Source organism: Nerophis ophidion, linkage group LG18, assembly GCF_033978795.1.
Source record: "Nerophis ophidion isolate RoL-2023_Sa linkage group LG18, RoL_Noph_v1.0, whole genome shotgun sequence".
In the NCBI taxonomy this organism is placed as follows: domain Eukaryota; kingdom Metazoa; phylum Chordata; class Actinopteri; order Syngnathiformes; family Syngnathidae; genus Nerophis; species Nerophis ophidion.
In genome coordinates this window covers 5,522,769-5,542,326 of record NC_084628.1, presented here as the reverse complement: position 1 = coordinate 5,542,326, position 19,558 = coordinate 5,522,769, and the positions used below count along the sequence as shown (strand labels likewise).

The 19,558-nt window shown below is 39.4% G+C and overlaps 1 protein-coding gene across 2 annotated transcripts in view; it reads right to left on the bottom strand.

The window, feature by feature from the left end:
• Positions 1–19,558, bottom strand: part of dscaml1 (Down syndrome cell adhesion molecule like 1) — a 426,233-nt gene that overhangs the window by 87,266 nt on the left and 319,409 nt on the right. For both annotated transcript variants that reach the window (XM_061878592.1, XM_061878593.1), the window contains exon 19: positions 3,154–3,300. In XM_061878592.1, the coding sequence (XP_061734576.1) occupies positions 3,154–3,300 (147 nt within the window). The remainder of the gene's footprint in view (positions 1–3,153; positions 3,301–19,558) is intronic.

Genomic DNA, 19,558 nt, shown 5'->3' with positions numbered 1-19,558 from the left:
GCCCCCGCGACTGAAGCCCTGGTCTTAGTCAGACCAACATAGAGGTCTTTGTTTCATGTCTCTACGACATTCCTAACAGAAGTTACAAGCAGTTTTGTCTGGAAAAAGGTGACGTCTTTTTACAAAACTTTTATTTTGAAGGGGTAATTGCCAACTTCCTGTTGATTTTAACTGAAAGATGCCAATCATCAAAATGTAGGTCTAAGTGAGACCTACATTGAGGTTGAGATGTCTTTTTTTCTATTTGCAATTTTCTGAGGTAAATATCACATTTTTTCCACAGGCTAATAATAGATTTGAAAATAAAATAACAATAATGAATGAACCACGTCCCAAGAGCTAGCTTCTGTGGTTCGGGCATCTGGTCAGGATGCCACCCGAACGCCTCCCTAGGGAGGTGTTTAGGGCACGTCCAACCGGTAGGAGGCCACGGGGAAGACCCAGGACACGTTGGGAAGACTATGTCTCCCGGCTGGCCTGGGAACGCCTCGGGATCCCCCGGGAAGAGCTAGACGAAGTGGCTGGGGAGAGGGAAGTCTGGGTTTCCCTGCTTAGGCTGTTGCCCCCGCGACCCGACCTCGGATAAGCGGAAGATGATGGATGGATGGATGGATAATGAATGAACCAAACATTCAAGCCTTAAAGTAGCAAGAGAAAATGCATGAATGAAACGTTAATTATTGGTCAGTTCGCTGGAGGTTTCCCGGAAGAGTTAGTGCTGCAAGGGTTTCTGGGTATTTGTTCTGTTTTGTTACGGTGCGGCTGTTCAACCGAAATGTGTTTGTCATTCTTGTTTGGTGTGGGTTCGCATATTTGCAACAGTGCTAAAGTTGTTTATACGGCCACCCTCAGTGTGACCTGTATGGCTGTTGACCAAGTATGCTTTGCATTCACTTGTGTGTGTGTGTGTAAAAGCCACAAATATTATATGGCAGGCTGTTAGTATGGAGGAAAAGCGGACGTGACGACAGGTTGTAGAGAACGCTAAAGGCACGCCCCCAATATAGTTGTCCGGGTGGAAATCGGTAGAAATTCGGTAGAATGGTTGCCCCGGGAGATTTTCAGGAGGGGCACTGAACTTTGGGAGTCTACCGGGAAAATTAGGAGGGTTGGCAAGTATGAGTATTAGCGGTGAATGCGGTGATACAGCGGCACCGACGCTGTATAACACCGGCGGGCCAGCTCTAATGCTAAATTGATATTGTCCTCAAGGGCCAGATTTTGACACCCATGATCTAGAGATTCAAAACTTGAATGATAATAAAAATAATAATACCGAATAATGACACATTGACATTTTATTTTTACCAAAACCCTTTGGGGTCCCCAGGATCAAGCCTGAGTGGAGGCCGAAATGTATATTTTTTTATACATATATTCGATAGATTTTTGAACTAAATGGCCTCCGCTTGCTTTGATTTTTCAGTAGCGGCCCTTAGTGGAAAAAGTTTGGACACCCCCTGACGTAAGATGTGGACCCCGACTTAAAGAAGTTGAAAAACGTATTGGGGTGTTACCATTTAGTGGTCAATTGTACAGAATATGTACTGTAAATGGGTTAATGATAAATGGGTTGTACTTGTATAGCGCTTTTCTACCTTCAAGGTACTCAAAGCGCTTTGACACTACTTCCACATTTACCCATTCACACACACATTCACACACTGATGGAGGGAGCTGCCATGCAAGGCGCCAACCAGCACCCATCAGGAGCAAGGGTGAAGTGTCTTGCTCAGGACACAACGGACGTGACGAGGTTGGTACTAGGTGGGGATTGAACCAGGGACCCTTGGGTTGCGCACGGCCACTCTGCCACTGCGCCACGCCGTCCCTGTACTGTGCAATCTACTAATAAACGTTTCAATCAATCAATCTTAATGAAATTAAACAATGGATGTCCGCTAACTTTTTGCAACTTAACGCCAAAAAAACGGAAATGCTGATTATCGGTCCTGCTAGACACCGAACTCTATTTAATGATACAACTCTAACATTTGACAACCAAACAATTAAACAAGGCGACACGGTAAAGAATCTGGGTATTATCTTCGACCCAACTCTCTCCTTTGAGGCACACATTAAAAGCGTTACTAAAACGGCCTTCTTTCATCTCCGTAATATCGCTAAAATTCGCTCCATTCTGTCCACTAAAGACGCTGAGATCATTATCCATGCGTTTGTTACGTCTCGTCTCGATTACTGTAACGTATTATTTTCGGGTCTCCCCATGTCTAGCATTAAAAGATTACAGTTGGTACAAAATGCGGCTGCTAGACTTTTGACAAGAACAAGAAAGTTTGATCACATTACACCTGTACTGGCTCACCTGCACTGGCTTCCTGTGCACTTAAGATGTGACTTTAAGGTTTTACTACTTACGTATAAAATACTACACGGTCTAGCTCCATCCTATCTTGCCGATTGTATTGTACCATATGTCCCGGCAAGAAATCTGCCTTCAAAGGACTCCGGCTTATTAGTGATTCCCAAAGCCCAAAAAAAGTCTGCGGGCTATAGAGCGTTTTCATTTCGGGCTCCAGTACTCTGGAATGCCCTCCCGGTAACAGTTCGAGATGCCACCTCAGTAGAAGCATTTAAGTCTCACCTTAAAACTCATTTGTATACTCTAGCCTTTAAATAGACTCCCTTTTTAGACCAGTTGATCTGCCGTTTCTTTTATTTTCTTCTATGTCCCACTCTCCTTTGTGGAGGGGGTCCGGTCCGATCCAGTGGCCATGTACTGCTTGCCTGTGTATCGGCTGGGGACATCTCTGCGCTGCTGATCCGCCTCCGCTTGGGATGGTTTCCTGCTGGCTCCGCTGTGAACGGGACTCTCGCTGCTGTGTTGGATCCGCTTTGGACTGGACTCTCGCGACTGTGTTGGATCCATTATGGATTGAACTTTCACAGTATCATGTTAGACCCGCTCGACATCCATTGCTTTCCTCCTCTCCAAGGTTCTCATAGTCATCATTGTCACCGACGTCCCACTGGGTGTGAGTTTTCCTTGCCCTTATGTGGGCCTACCGAGGATGTCGTAGTGGTTTGTGCAGCCCTTTGAGACACTAGTGATTTAGGGCTATATAAGTAAACATTGATTGATTGATTGAATCAATCAATCAATCAAAGCACAGGTAGAAGCAGTAAACACACCTCCGTCCGGGAAGATCGGCCAAAAGACGACGCGGTAACCCTTCAGAATGCCGTGCAGGGTCAACCTGGGGGGTTCAGCCCAGGAAATGACGGCCTCGTCCGACGTGACGGAGATGGCGCGGACATTTTGAGGAGGCTGGCTGGGAACTGCGAGAAAGAGGAAAAACAAGTCAGACGGATGAATATTTAGTTACATCTGGCACAGCCGGCTTTTGAGCTGAATTATGCTAAATAAATAACAATATACCCAGATAAATGTTGTGTGTATTAATGAAATAAACAAAAAATTGACATTTACAAAATGAACTGTACATTTAAGTGGGATTTAGAAAATGAATGTGTTTATATAGATTTATTTAGTCATTGCTATTTGCCTAAAATGCTCTACTCAAGTCATGATTCTGTACTTTTTTTTTTATTATTTTTTTTATTTTTTATATGAAATCAACACAAAAACACACAAAATACACTTTCCATCAGTGCATCAACCCCCCAAAGAAAACCCCTCCCTCCCCTATTCACACCCAGCCACACCCACTCACACAAAAAAAGGGTTGTTTCTTTCTGCTACCAAAATTTTCCGTTCGGGCTCCAGTACTCTGGAATGCCCTCCCGGTAACAGTTCGAGATGCCACCTCAGTAGAAGCATTTAAGTCTCACCTTAAAACTCATCTGTATACTCTAGCCTTTAAATGGACCTCCTTTTTAGACCAGTTGATCTGCCGCTTCTTTTCTTTTTTCTCCTATGTCCCCCCCTCCCTTGTGGAGGGGGTCCGGTCCGATGACCATGGATGAAGTACTGGCTGTCCAGAGTCGAGACCCGGGATGGACCGCTCGCCTGTATCGGTTGGGGACATCTCTACGCTGCTGATCCGCTTGAGATGGTTTCCTGTGGACGGGACTCTCGCTGCTGTCTTGGATCCGCTTGAACTGAACTCTCGCGGCTGTGTTGGAGCCACTATGGATTGAACTTTCACAGTATCATGTTAGACCCGCTCGACATCCATTGCTTTCGGTCCCCTAGAGGGGGGGGGGGGGTTGCCCACATCTGAGGTCCTCTCCAAGGTTTCTCATAGTCAGCATTGTCACTGGCGTCCCACTGGATGTGAATTCTCCCTGCCCACTGGGTGTGAGTTTTCCTTGCCCTTTTGTGGGTTCTTCCGAGGATGTTGTAGTCGTAATGATTTGTGTAGTCCTTTGAGACATTTGTGATTTGGGGCTATATAAATAAACATTGATTGATTGATTGATTGATTGATTGAATTCCCCTTTGGTCCGGATGACACGATGTCGAATATTTCCAAAAACAATTTTAAAATGTGGACTCATCAGACCACAGAACACTTTTCCAAATTGCATCAGTCCATCTTAGACGATCTCGGGCCCAGAGAAGCCGGCGACGTTTCTGGATGTTGTTGATAAATGGCTTTTGCTTTGCGTGGTAAAGCTTTAACTTACAGATGTAGCAACATTGATTGATTGATTGATTGATTGAAAATGCTGGTTCCCACAACATATATAACACAGTCTGCAAGGGACATAGTCCCTGAAACACACACGATTGTGTGTGTCGCCGGTCCACTATCACTATCATTAATTACTATTTGTTATGTAATTGTTTTATATGATTTTACTTTCTTTTTTATCCCCCAAAAAATGTCAATGTTTTCCTTTTTTTTTTTAATCTCATTTTATTTTATTAAAAAAATAACCTTATCTTCATCAGACCAGGTTGTTAATGGAATTAGACTTGTCTAAAAGGTTTTTAAAAACCAGGTCCAGTCCAGACAATGTCCATGTGGGCCTCAGCAACACACACCCTCATCCATGTACAACAACAACAATTAGGGAAACAACAGATTGCATATAATTTATAAACAAAATTACATTTTCATAAAAAGCATTTGTGTATAGTCCATATTATGTCCAAGTCAGACTCAACACACACCTTCATTTTGTACACTCAAAAATAGGGAACACAACAACAGGTAGCATATATGTTGCTGTTGTTGCATATCTATAAACATTATTACATTTTCATAATAAGCCTTTAAGGATTTCCCATCTTTTTTCATGTTGTACCGCTTGCCTGTGTATCGGCTGGGGACATCTCTGCGCTGCTGATCCGCCTCCGCTTGGGATGGTTTCCTGCTGGCTCCGCTGTGAACGGGTGTTGGATCCGCTTTGGACTGGACTCTCGCGACTGTGTTGGATCCATTATGGTTTGAACTTTCACAGTATCATGTTAGACCCGCTCGACATCCATTGCTTTCCTCCTCTCCAAGGTTCTCATAGTCATCATTGTCACCGACGTCCCACTGGGTGTGAATTTTCCTTGCCCTTATGTGGGCCTACCGAGGATGTCGTAGTGGTTTGTGCAGCCCTTTGAGACACTAGTGATTTAGGGCTATATAAGTAAACATTGATTGATTGATTGATCATTATCGTTGTCAATCATGTATCTTTCTAAAGTTAAAAAATACCGAATAAATGTTTTAAAGAAAGTAATACTAAGTGAATATCTATTTTTGGCCTTAAAAATAAACCGTTTACCAAGTACTATAATTAAATTGACTAAGTCATGCTTGTCAATAAACTCTCCTAAAATTAAAAGAAACTATATCAAGCTTCATAAACAAACCAATCCTTGAACACGTTTTTTCAACTTCCACCCAAAAGGAAGACACAATATGACAATACCAAAACAAATGCAGGGTGGATTCAGATTCCTGACAGCAAAAGCGGCAATCGTCTGACTCAGTCATATTCCATAGTTTTAACATTTTCCCCGTTGGTAAGAAGTTATAAATAATTTTAATTCGAAAATAACGGTTTTGCACATCGATAGTACTTTGTGGTACTTTAAAATAATAAAAACAACAACTATCAAGAACAGCCGTCCCTTGTTTATAACTAGAGATGTCCGATAATGGCTTTTTTTTTGCCGATATCCGATATTCTCCAACTCTTAATTCCCGATTCCGATATCAACCAATATCGATATATAAAGTCGTGGAATCAACACATTATGATGCTTGATTTTGTTGTGATGCCCCGCTGGATGCATTAAACAATGTAAGAAGGTTTTCCAAAATAAATCAACTCAAGTTTTGGAAAAAAAAAAGGACATATTTATTATTGAAGTCACAAAGTGCATCATTTTTTTAAAGATGCCTCAAAACAGCAGTTTGGAATTTTGGGGGTTGAAGTGGGAGGGGAGTAGGGGATAGCGGGGGGTGTATATTGTAGCGTCCCGGAAGAGTTAGTACTGCAAGGGGTTCCGGGTATTTTTTCTGTTGTGTTACGGTGCGGATGTTCTCCCGAAATGTGTTTGTCATTCTTGTTTGGTGTGGCGCATATTTGTAACAGTGTTAAAGTTGTTTATACGGCCACCCTCAGTGTGACCTGTATGGTTGTTGACCAAGTATGTCTTGCATTCACTTGAGTGTGTGAAAAGTTGTAGATATTAAGTGACTGGGCCGGCACACAAAGGAAGTGCTGCAAGGGGTTCCGGGTATGTTTTCTGTTGTGTTACGGTGCAGATGTTCTCCCGAAATGTGTTGGTCATTCTTGTTTGGTGTGGCTTTTTACAGTGTGGCGCATATTTGTAACAGTGTTAAAGTTGTTTATACGGCCACCCTCAGTGTGACCTGTATGGTTGTTGACGAAGTATGCCTTGCATTCACTTGAGTGTGTGAAAAGTTGTAGATATTATGTGACTGGGCCGGCACACAAAGGAAGTGCTGCAAGGGGTTCCGGGTATGTTTTCTGTTGTGTTACGGTGCGGATGTTCTCCCGAAATGTGTTTGTCATTCTTGTTTGGTGTGGCTTTTTACAGTGTGGCGCATATTTGTAACAGTGTTAAAGTTGTTTATACGGCCACCCTCAGTGTGACCTGTATGGTTGTTGACGAAGTATGCCTTGCATTCACTTGAGTGTGTGAAAAGTTGTAGATATTATGTGACTGGGCCGGCACACAAAGAAAAGTGCTGCAAGGGGTTCCGGGTATTTTTTCTGTTGTGTTACGGTGCGGATGTTCTCCCGAAATGTGTTTGTCATTCTTGTTTGGTGTGGCTTTTTACAGTGTGGCGCATAATCGTAACAGTGTTAAAGTTGTTTATACGGCCACCCTCAGTGTGACATGTATGGTTGTTGACCAAGTATGCATTGCATTCACTTGAGTGTGTGAAAAGTTGTAGATATTATGTGACTGGGCCGGCACACAAAGAAAAGTGCTGCAAGGGGTTCCGGGTATTTTTTCTGTTGTGTTACGGTGCGGATGTTCTCCCGAAATGTGTTTGTCATTCTTGTTTGGTGTGGCTTTTTACAGTGTGGCGCATATTCGTAACAGTGTTAAAGTTGTTTATACGGCCACCCTCAGTGTGACCTGTATGGTTGTTGACCAAGTATGCCTTGCATTCACTTGAGTGTGTGAAAAGTTGTCGATATTATGTGACTGGGCCGGCACGCAAAGGAAGTGCTGCAAGGGGTTCCGGGTATTTTTTCTGTTGTGTTACGGTGCGGATGTTCTCCCGAAATGTGTTTGTCATTCTTGTTTGGTGTGGCTTTTTACAGTGTGGCGCATAGTTGTAACAGTGTTAAAGTTGTTTATACGGCCACCCTCAGTGTGACCTGTATGGTTGTTGACCAAGTATGCCTTGCATTCACTTGAGTGTGTGAAAAGTTGTAGATATTATGTGACTGGGGCGGCACAAAAAGGAAGTGCTGCAAGGGGTTCCGGGTATTTTTTCTGTTGTGTTACGGTGCGGATGTTCTCCCGAAATGTGTTTGTCATTCTTGTTTGGTGTGGCTTTTTACAGTGTGGCGCATATTCGTAACAGTGTTAAAGTTGTTTATACGGCCACCCTCAGTGTGACCTGTATGGTTGTTGACCAAGTATGCCTTGCATTCACTCGAGTGTGTGAAAAGTTGTCGATATTATGTGACTGGGCCGGCACACAAAGGAAGTGCTGCAAGGGGTTCCGGGTATGTTTTCTGTTGTGTTACGGTGCGGATGTTCTCCCGAAATGTGTTTGTCATTCTTGTTTGGTGTGGCTTTTTACAGTGTGGCACATATTTGTAACAGTGTTAAAGCTGTTTATACGGCCACCCTCAGTGTGACCTGTATGGTTGTTGACCAAGTATGCCTTGCATTCACTTGAGTGTGTGAAAAGTTGTCGATATTATGTGACTGGGCCGGCACAAAAAGGAAGTGCTGCAAGGGGTTCCGGGTATTTTTTCTGTTGTGTTACGGTGCGGATGTTCTCCCGAAATGTGTTTGTCATTCTTGTTTGGTGTGGCTTTTTACAGTGTGGCGCATATTTGTAACAGTGTTAACATTGTTTATACGGCCACCCTCAGTGTGACCTGTATGGTTGTTGACCAAGTATGCCTTGCATTCACTTGAGTGTGTGAAAAGTTGTCGATATTATGTGACTGGGCCTTTAAGGTTTCTCCTTACATCTGTGTATCACTCCATACATTTTACTTTTTGAAACAGATACCGATAATTTTGAAACCAATACCGATAATTCCCAATATCACATTACAAAGCATTCATCGGCCGATGATATGATATCAGCAGTCCGATATTATCGGACATCCCTACTTATAACTGTTTATCGGTTTCGTGATAAACTGAAAAACACATTTCTGCAAAGTGGGAATCATTAACTATAGAATCAAAATAGGTGTTTTAACATTACGAGAATTTTCTAGACATGAAATAACACCCTTTTATCAACTTTACACTCTTTTAATGCAATATCGTAGTAGTTAGCCAATCAGTGGCCACGATACCGAACAGCGTGCTCTGATTGGTTCAGTCTCCTGTAGTGGCCAATTAAAGTTAAAGTACCCATGACCCTAGATCACCCCCTGGGAGGTGAGAAGAGCAGTGAGCATTTTTGGTGATTTAAGCCCCAATTCCAACCCTTGATGCTGAGTGCCAAGCAGGGAGGTATTGGGTCCCATTTTTATAGTCTTTGGTATGACTTGGTCGGGGTTTGAACTCACAACCTACCCATCTCAGGGCAGACACTCTCCCCACTGGGCCACTGAGTAGTACTACTACTGTAGTATTGATATTTTTAATTCATTAAGTCATTTCTATACTTGAAAATGCCTAATTTGGAGCAGAAATGTGAGAGAATATGCTTGGAAAACAACAACAACAACAAATCTACGAGGTGGTGAAGCTGCATTATTCAAAGCACGATGTAGCAAGGGATGATTACAGTATAAAAAATATATACGCTGTGATTTTTGCATGGTACTCAACATTATTTTATTCCTCTATTTCCTAAAAACATTTTGAGAACTAATAAATATGATCGATATAAATGTATAGGCTGCAGCTAACCCATTACCCGAATGAGGATAAGTGTTCTAAAACATGAATGGGTGGATAATATAATATCTTTTTTTTTTTTTTAGTATCTTTTCTTTCAGATAAAAATGGGTTGAAATATTTTTTTCTACAATTATAAAATACACATTTTTATAGTTTATATTTAAGGTGCTGTGTTTTAATAAGGGATAGATGCACCCTGAGGTTAATTGAGGCACATTTTGTGTTAGACTAATGGCCACTATTTGAGAAAAAACACACCAAAACAGACATTACGGCATTACTAATATAAATTTTTTTTTAGTATCTTTTCTTTCAGAAAAAATGGCTTTTGTTTTTTAAATAATTACAAAACATTCATATGTTTATAGTTTATATTTAAGGTGCTGTGTTTTAATAAGGGATGGATGCACACTGTGGTTAATTGAGGCACATTTTGTGTTAGACTACTGGCCACTATTTGAGAAAAAACACACCAAAACAGACATTACGGCATTAATAATATACATTTTTTTTTAGTATCTTTTCTTTCAGAAAAAAATGCTTTTTAAAAAAAAATAATAATTACAAAACATTCATATATTTATAGTTTATATTTAAGGTGCTGTGTTTTAATAAGGGATGGATGCACCCTGAGGTTAATTGAGGCACATTTTGTGTTAGAACCCTGGCCACTATTTGAGAAAAAACAAACAACAAAACAGACATTATGGCTTTAATAATATATATTTTTTAGTATCTTGTCTTTCAGAAAAAAATGGCTTCATTTTATTTTATATAATTACAAAATATTCATATTTTTATAGTTTATATTTGAGGTGCTGTGTTTTAATAAGGGATAGATGCACCCTGTGGTTAATTGAGGCACATTTTGTTTTAAATCACAGGCCAATTTTTGAGAAAAAAAAATACACCAAAACAGACATTTTGGCATTAATAAGATACATTTTTTTTTAGTATTTTCTTTCAGATAAAAATGGGATAAAACGTTTTTTTTATAATTACAAAATATTCAAATATCTATAGTTTATAATAATATAATTTTTTTTTTAGTATCTTTTCTTGAAAAAAAAGGCTTATTTTTTTTTATTAATACAAAATATTCATATATTTATAGTTTATATTTCAGGTGCTGTGTTTTAATAAGGGACAGATGCACACTGAGGTTAATTGAGGCACATTTTGTGTTAGAACCCTGGCCACTATTTGAGAAAAAACACACACCAAAACAGACGTTATGGCATTAATAATATACTTTTTTTTTTAGTATCTTGTCTTTCAGAAAAAATGGCTTCATTTTATTTTATATAATTACAAAATATTCATATTTTTATAGTTTATATTTAAGGTGCTGTGTTTTAATAAGGGATAGATGCACACTGTGGTTAATTGAGGCACATTTTGTGTTAGACTAATGGCCACTATTTGAGAAAAAACACACCAAAACAGACATTACGGCATTAATAATATACATTTTTTTTAGTATCTTTTCTTTCAGAAAAAAATTGCTTTTTAAAAAAAAAATAATTACAAAACATTCATATATTTATAGTTTATATTTAAGGTGCTGTGTTTTAATAAGGGATGGATGCACCCTGTGGTTAATTGAGGCACATTTAGTTTTAAATCACAGGCCAATTTTAGAGAAAAAAAAAATACACCAAAACAGACATTTTGGCATTAATAAGATACATTTTTTTTTAGTATTTTCTTTCAGATAAAAATGGGATAAAACGTTTTTTTTATAATTACAAAATATTCAAATATCTATAGTTTATAATAATATAATTTTTTTTTTAGTATCTTTTCTTGAAAAAAAAAGGCTTATTTTTTTTATTAATACAAAATATTCATATATTTATAGTTTATATTTAAGGTGCTGTGTTTTAATAAGGGATAGATGCACACTGTGGTTAATTGAGGCACATTTTGTGTTAGACTACTGGCCACTATTTGAGAAAAAACACACCAAAACAGACATTACGGCATTAATAATATACATTTTTTTTAGTATCTTTTCTTTCAGAAAAAAATTGCTTTTTAAAAAAAAAATAATTACAAAACATTCATATATTTATAGTTTATATTTAAGGTGCTGTGTTTTAATAAGGGATAGATGCACCCTGAGGTTAATTGAGGCACATTTTGTGTTAGACCACAAGCCAATATTTGAGAAAAAACACACCAAAACAGACATTACGGCATTAATAATATAATTTATTTTAGTATCTTTTCTTTCATATAAAAATGGGTTAATTTTTTATTTTTTTTTTTTGTTTTAATTACAAAATATTCATATATTTATAGTTTATATTTAACGTACTGTGTTTTAATAAGGGATGGATGCACACTGTGGTTAATTGAGGCACATTTTGTGTTAGACCACAAGCCAATATTTGAGAAAAAACACACCAAAACAGACATTACGGCATTAATAATATAACTTTTTTCAGTATCTTGTCTTTCAGAAAAAAATGGCTTTATTTTATTTTATATAATTACAAAATATTCATATTTTTATAGTTTATATTTAAGGTGCTGTGTTTTAATAAGGGATGGATGCACCCTGTGGTTATTTTAGGCACATTTTGTGTTAGAACCCAGGCCACTATTTGAGAAAAAAACACACACCAAAACAGACATTATAGCATTAATAATATACATTTTTTTTAGCATCTTTTCTTTCAGATAAAAATGGCTTTTTTTTTTTAAATTATAAAATATTCATATATGTATAGTTTATATTTAAGGTGCTGTGTTTTAATAAGGGATAGATGCACACTGTGGTTAATTGAGGCACATTTTGTGTTAGAACCCTGGCCACTATTTGAGAAAAAACACACACCAAAACAGACGTTATGGCATTAATAAAATACATTTTTTTAGTATCTTTTCTTTCAGAAAAAAATTGCTTTTAAAAAAAAAATAATTACAAAACATTCATATATTTATAGTTTATATTTAAGGTGCTGTGTTTAAATAAGGGATGGATGCACCCTGAGGTTAATTGAGGCACATTTTGTGTTAGACTACTGGCCACTATTTGAGAAAAAACACACCAAAACAGACATTATGGCATTAATTATTGTGGGGAAATATAATTAAAGTATTAGTCAATAGTGTCGCTGAACACAATTATAATAATAATAATAATAATAGATTTTATTTGTAAAAAAGCACTTTATGTTCAGCAAACAACCCCAAAGTGCCCCAGTGTAAAACAATTGTAATAATAATAATAATAATATTGATAAAAAGATAATAGAAATAGATAAAATATTTACTAGAAACAGCATGCATGTCTATAAAAAGTCTTAGAGATAGGGTGAGAAGCTCTGCCATCCGGGAGGAACTCAAAGTAAAGCCGCTGCTCCTTCACATCGAGAGGAGCCAGATGAGGTGGTTCGGGCATCTGGTCAGGATGCCACCCGAACGCCTCCCTAGGGAGGTGTTTAGGGCACGTCCAACCGGTAGGAGGCCACGGGGAAGACCCAGGACACGTTGGGGAAGACTATGTCTCCCGGATGGCCTGGGAACGCCTCGGAATCCCCCGGGAAGAGCTAGACGAAGTGGCTGGGGAGAGGGAAGTCTGGGCTTCCCTGCTTAGGCTGTTGCCCCCGCGACCCGACCTCGGATAAGCGGAAAAAGATGGATGGATGGATGATCACAAAGACATGACAATTATGAATTTGCACTAAATTAGTTTTGCTTACAATTTCGTTGTACAATGACAATAAAGGCTCTTTTGGGCCTATTATTCTGCACTGGTTTATATTTTGTAAGCCAGCCATTACAAAGCAAAATGTGTGAATTATAATTGAATCGTACATTTCTGCATGCCCCCTGCAAGCCAGGACAGGATGAACATCACAAATAATTTTGATAGACACCGAAAGTAATTACCGAAGCCCTAATTGGCATTTCCGTCGCAAACCTGGCTGAGATGAAAACGTCCGCTTAAATGTACGGGACCGTCTCTCGCTCCAGAAACAGACTCGCTCTGTCCGCTCTCACCCAGGTGTCGCTTCTGAAGCGTCGCCCTTTCAGGCTTTGAATAACCCGCAGTGTGGACGTTGAACAGAAGTTCACTTGTGCGCAAAAAAGAGGGCCCAGGAAGAGAGGAAGAAAGCAGAGCGAAGGACAAGTGGGGCAGTGAAAAGACAGTGGCCGGGCCAAGTCTGCCACGGCCGTCGTTCTGGGCCGGAGATGGAGAGGATGACGGATGGAGCGAGGAAACTGGGGCTTTGCATGAATGGACCTTTGGGAAACCCTACTTGTAATCACTTTTTTCAGTATGAGAAGTAAAGTTGTTTTAGCTTCATGATATTACAGTATTACTCAATGACTCTTTCATTGGATTATTATCATTGTTTCCCAACAAACTTGTTTGGATTCAGAAGTCAAAGTGGCAGTCATATATTTAAAGGCCTACTGAAACCCACAACTACTGACCACACGGTCTGATAGTTCTAGCCGTAAGTGGTGCTGAGCTAATATGTCTCGTCCAACCAATGACGTCACATTCTGCGATGTTTTCAACAAGAATCTCCGCGGGAAATTCAAAATGACAATTTAGTCAACTAAAAAGGCCGTATTGGCATGTGTTGCAATGTTAATATTTCATCATTGATGTATAAACTATCAGACTGCGTGGTCGCTAGTAGTGGCTTTCAGTAGGACTTTAAATGATTACAGTTGGTACAAAATGCTGCTGCTAGACTTTCGACAAGAACAAGAAAGTATGATCATATTACGCCTGTACTGTATATACCTTTATATACACATACCTATATATATATATATATATATATATATATATATATATATATGTATTTATACATACATAATGTATATACATACATACATAATAAATATACATACATACATAATAAATATACATACATACATAATAAATATATGTATATATATATATACATATATACATACATACACACACATATATAAACATACATACATACATACATACATACATACATATACATACATAATGTATATACATACATACATAATAAATATATATATATATGTATATCCATCCATCCATCCATCCATTTTCTACCGCTTATTCCCTTTTGGAGTTGCGGGGGGCGCTGGCGCCTATCTCAGCTACAATCGGGCGGAAGGCGGCGTACACCCTGGACAAGTCGCCATCTCATCGCAGGGCCAACACAGATAGACCGACAACATTCACACTCACATTCACACACTAGGGCCAATTTTAGTGTTGCCAATCAACCTATCCCCATACACATATATATACATACATACACACACACATATATAAACATACATACATACATATATACATACATATACATACATAATGTATATACATACATACATAATATACATACATACATAATAAATATATGTATATGTATATACATACATATATATATATATATATATATATATATATATATATATATATATATATATATATATATATATATATATGCAGCCCTTTGAGACACTAGTGATTTAGGGCTATATAAGTAAACATTGATTGATTGATTGATATATATATAGATACATACACACACATACATATACATACATAATGTATATACATACATACATAATATACATACATACATAATAAATATATGTATATGTATATACATACATATATATATATATATATATATATATATATATATATATATATATATATATATATATATATATATGCAGCCCTTTGAGACACTAGTGATTTAGGGCTATATAAGTAAACATTGATTGATTGATTGATATATATATAGATACATACACACACATATATATACATACATACATATACATACATAATGTATATACATACATACATAATAAATATATATATATATATATATATATATATCCATCCATCCATCCATTTTCTACCGCTTATTCCCTTTCGGGGTCACGGGGGGCGCTGGCGCCTATCTCAGCTACAATCGGGCGGAAGGCGGGGTGTATATATATATATATATATATATATATATATATATATATATATATATATATATATATACACACATGTATATATATATATATATATATATATATATACACACACACACACACAAACTCACCTGCACTGACTTCCTGTGCACTTAAGATGTGACTTTAAGGTTTTACTACTTACGTATAAAATACTACACGGTCTAGCTCCATCCTATCTTGCCGATTGTATTGTACCATATGTCCCGGCAAGAAATCTGCGTTCAAAGAACTCCGGCTTATTAGTGATTCCCAGAGCCCAAAAAAAGTCTGCGGGCTATAGAGTGTTTTCATTTCGGGCTCCAGTACTCTGGAATGCCCTCCCGGTAACATGAATGCTACCTCAGTAGAAGCATTTAAGTCATTTGTATACTTTAGCCTTTCAATAGACCCCCGTTTCACACAAGTTGATCTGCCGTTTGTTTTTTTTTCTCCTCTGCCCCCCTCTCCTGCGTGGAAGTGGGGGACACACGTCCGGTGGCCATGGATGAAGTGCTGGCTGTCCAGAGTCGGGACCCGGGGTGGACCGCTCGCCTGTGCATCGGTTGGGGACATCTCTGTGCTGCTGACCTGTCTACGCTCGGGTTGGTTTCCTGCTGGCTCAACTATGGACTGGACTCTCACTTTTATGTTAGATACACTATGGACTGGACTCTCACTTTTATGTTAGATCCACTATGGACTGGACTCTCACTATTATGTTAGATCCACTATGGACTGGACTCTCACTTTTATGTTAGATACACTATGGACTGGACTCTCACTTTTATGTTAGATCCACTATGGACTGGACTCTCACTATTATGTTAGATCCACTATGGACTGGACTCTCACTTTTATGTTAGATCCACTATGGACTGGACTCTCACTATTATGTTAGATCCACTATGGACTGGACTCTCACTATTATGTTAGATCCACTATGGACTGGACTCTCACTTTTATGTTAGATCCACTATGGACTGGACTCTCACTATTATGTTAGATCCACTATGGACTGGACTCTCACTTTTATGTTAGATACTCTATGGACTGGACTCTCACTATTATGTTAAATCCACTATGGACTGGACTCTCACTTTTATGTTAAATCCACTATGGACTGGACTCTCACTTTTATGTTAGATACTCTATAGACTGGACTCTCACTATTATGTTAGATCCACTATGGACTGGACTCTCACTATTATGTTAGATACTCTATGGACTGGACTCTCACTTTCATGTTAAATCCACTATGGACTGGACTCTCACTACTATGTTAGATCCACTATGGACTGGACTCTCACTATCATGTTAGATCCACTATGGACTGGACTCTCACTATTATGTTAGATCCACTATAGACTGGACTCTCACTTTTATATTAGATCCACTATGGACTGGACTCTTACTATTATGTTGGATCCACTATGGACTGGACTCTCACTACTATATTAGATCCACTATGGACTGGACTCTCACTACTATGTTAGATCCACTATGGACTGGACTCTCACTATTATGTTAGATCCACTATGGACTGGACTCTCACTACTATGTTAGATCCACTATGGACTGGACTCTCACTATTATGTTAGATCCACTACGGACTGGACTCTCACTACTATGTTAGATCCACTATGGACTGGACTCTCACTATTATGTTAGATCCACTATGGACTGGACTCTCACTACTATGTTAGATCCACTATGGACTGGACTCTCACTATTATGTTAGATCCACTATGGACTGGACTCTCACTACTATGTTAGATCCACTATGGACTGGACTCTCACTATTATGTTAGATCCACTATGGACTGGACTCTCACTACTATGTTAGATCCACTATGGACTGGACTCTCACTACTATGTTATATCCACTATGGACTGGTCTCTCACTATTATGTTAGATCCACTATGGACTGGACTCTCACTATTATGTTAGATCCTCTATGGACTGGACTCTCACTATTATGTTAGATCCACTATGGACTGGACTCTCACTATTATGTTAGATCCTCTATGGACTGGACTCTCACTATTATGTTAGATCCTCTATGGACTGGACTCTCACTATTATGTTAGATCCACTATGGACTGGACTCTCACTATTATGTTAGATCCACTATGTGCAGCCCTTTGAGATACTTGTGATTTAGGGCTATATAAGTAAACATTGATGGATTGACACCTGTATACGTGACATTTTATTCCCTTACTGTACCGAAAAAGAACTGAACCATGACCTTAGAGTCCTGTACTGTGATTATGTTAGCTTCATGTGTAAATAAATGTGCAGGTATGAGGAATATGTGCGGTCGAACAGAGTTTATTTGTCAGAGGATGAATGATTCAGAAGACACCCAACAATGGAGAGTGTAAAATAAACAAAAAATTGAAAAACACCCCAAGGAGAAGTGGATGAGGGTAAGGGGCAGAGGAAGACGGGAGGAAGGGAGTTAAAAGCAGAGGAAGGGCAGAAAAAAAGATGAAAAGGGGGTGCGGAGAAAGAGAGACAAAGCGCTCAGCTGTGGATAATTACAGCAGGAAGCAAGCCGAGAGGAGAGATGGACCGACACAGAGACAAGCTAATTATAATTATTTTTAGTATGCTTGTTGTTATCACTATTATCATAATGGCTGTCAATATCACCGTCGCCATGGCGACCACGCCGCCCGCTCTGGACCAATGGGGCTCGGCCAACTGTGCATATATCGTGTGCGTGTTTGCATGATCAGAGGACGTCTGGCGGCGATGATATATGAGGACCATTATGTGATGCGGCTTGTTCTGCGAGGGGGGGGGGGGGGGGGGGGGGGGGGGTGTAAAATGGAAATATTATAAAAAAAATATGAATGGGAGGTAAAAACAACACTTGTTTGGTGGGGGAGAATGCCAAGTGATGCACATGTTTTAGTACCGAACAGCAAATGTTTGGTATTGTCGAGTCAAAAAAAAGAAACTTAAATAAGATCAGTTGTAAATGGAGACGTCCGATATTATCGGCCGATAAATGCTTTAAAATGTAAAATCGAAAAATATCGGTATCGAATAGTAAAATGTATTAATTTTTAGGGAGAAGTACAGAGCAGTTGCGTCTCCCGGTCATACTTGCCAACCCTCCCCATTTTCCCGGGAGACTCCCGAATTTCAGGTCCACTGCAGAAAATCTCCCAGGGCAACCATTCTACCGAATTTCTCCCGATTTCCACCCAGAAAACAATATTGGGGGCGTGCCTTAAAGGCACTGCGATTGCGTGCCGGCCCAATCACATGATATTTACGGCTTTTCACACACACACGTGAATGCAAGCCATACTTGGTCAACAGCCATGCAGGTCACACTGAGGGTGGCCGTATAAACAACTTTAAACACTGTTACAACTATGCGCCGCACTGTGAACCCACACCAAACAAGAATGACAAATACATCTGCACCATAACGCAACAGAACCAATACCCAGACGCCCTTGCAGCACTAACTCTTCCGGGACACTACAATATACACCCCCCATCTCAACCTCCTCATGCTCTCTCAGGGAGAACATGTCCAAAATTTCAAGCTGCTGTTTTGAGGCATGTTAAAAAAAAAATAATAATAATAAATATGGCAGTGCCATGTTGGCATTTTTTTTCCATAACATGACTTGATTTGGAGAGGAGACCCTGCCCCAAGTGGAGGAGTTCAAGTACCTCGGAGTCTTGTTCACGAGTGAGGGAAGAGTGGATCGTGAGATCGACAGGCGGATCGGTGCGGCGTCTTCAGTAATGCGGACGCTGTATCGATCCGTTGTGGTGAAGAAGGAGCTGAGCCGGAAGGCAAAGCTCTCAATTTACCGGTCGATCTACGTTCCCATCCTCACCTATGGTCATGAGCTTTGGGTCATGGCCGAAAGGACAAGATCACGGGTACAAGCGGCCGAAATGAGTTTCCTCCGCCGTGTGGCGGGGCTCTCCCTTAGAGATAGGGTGAGAAGCTCTGCCATCCGGGAGGAACTCAAAGTAAAGCCGCTGCTACCCGAACGCCTCCCTAGGGAGGTGTTTAGGGCACGTCCGACCGGTAGGCG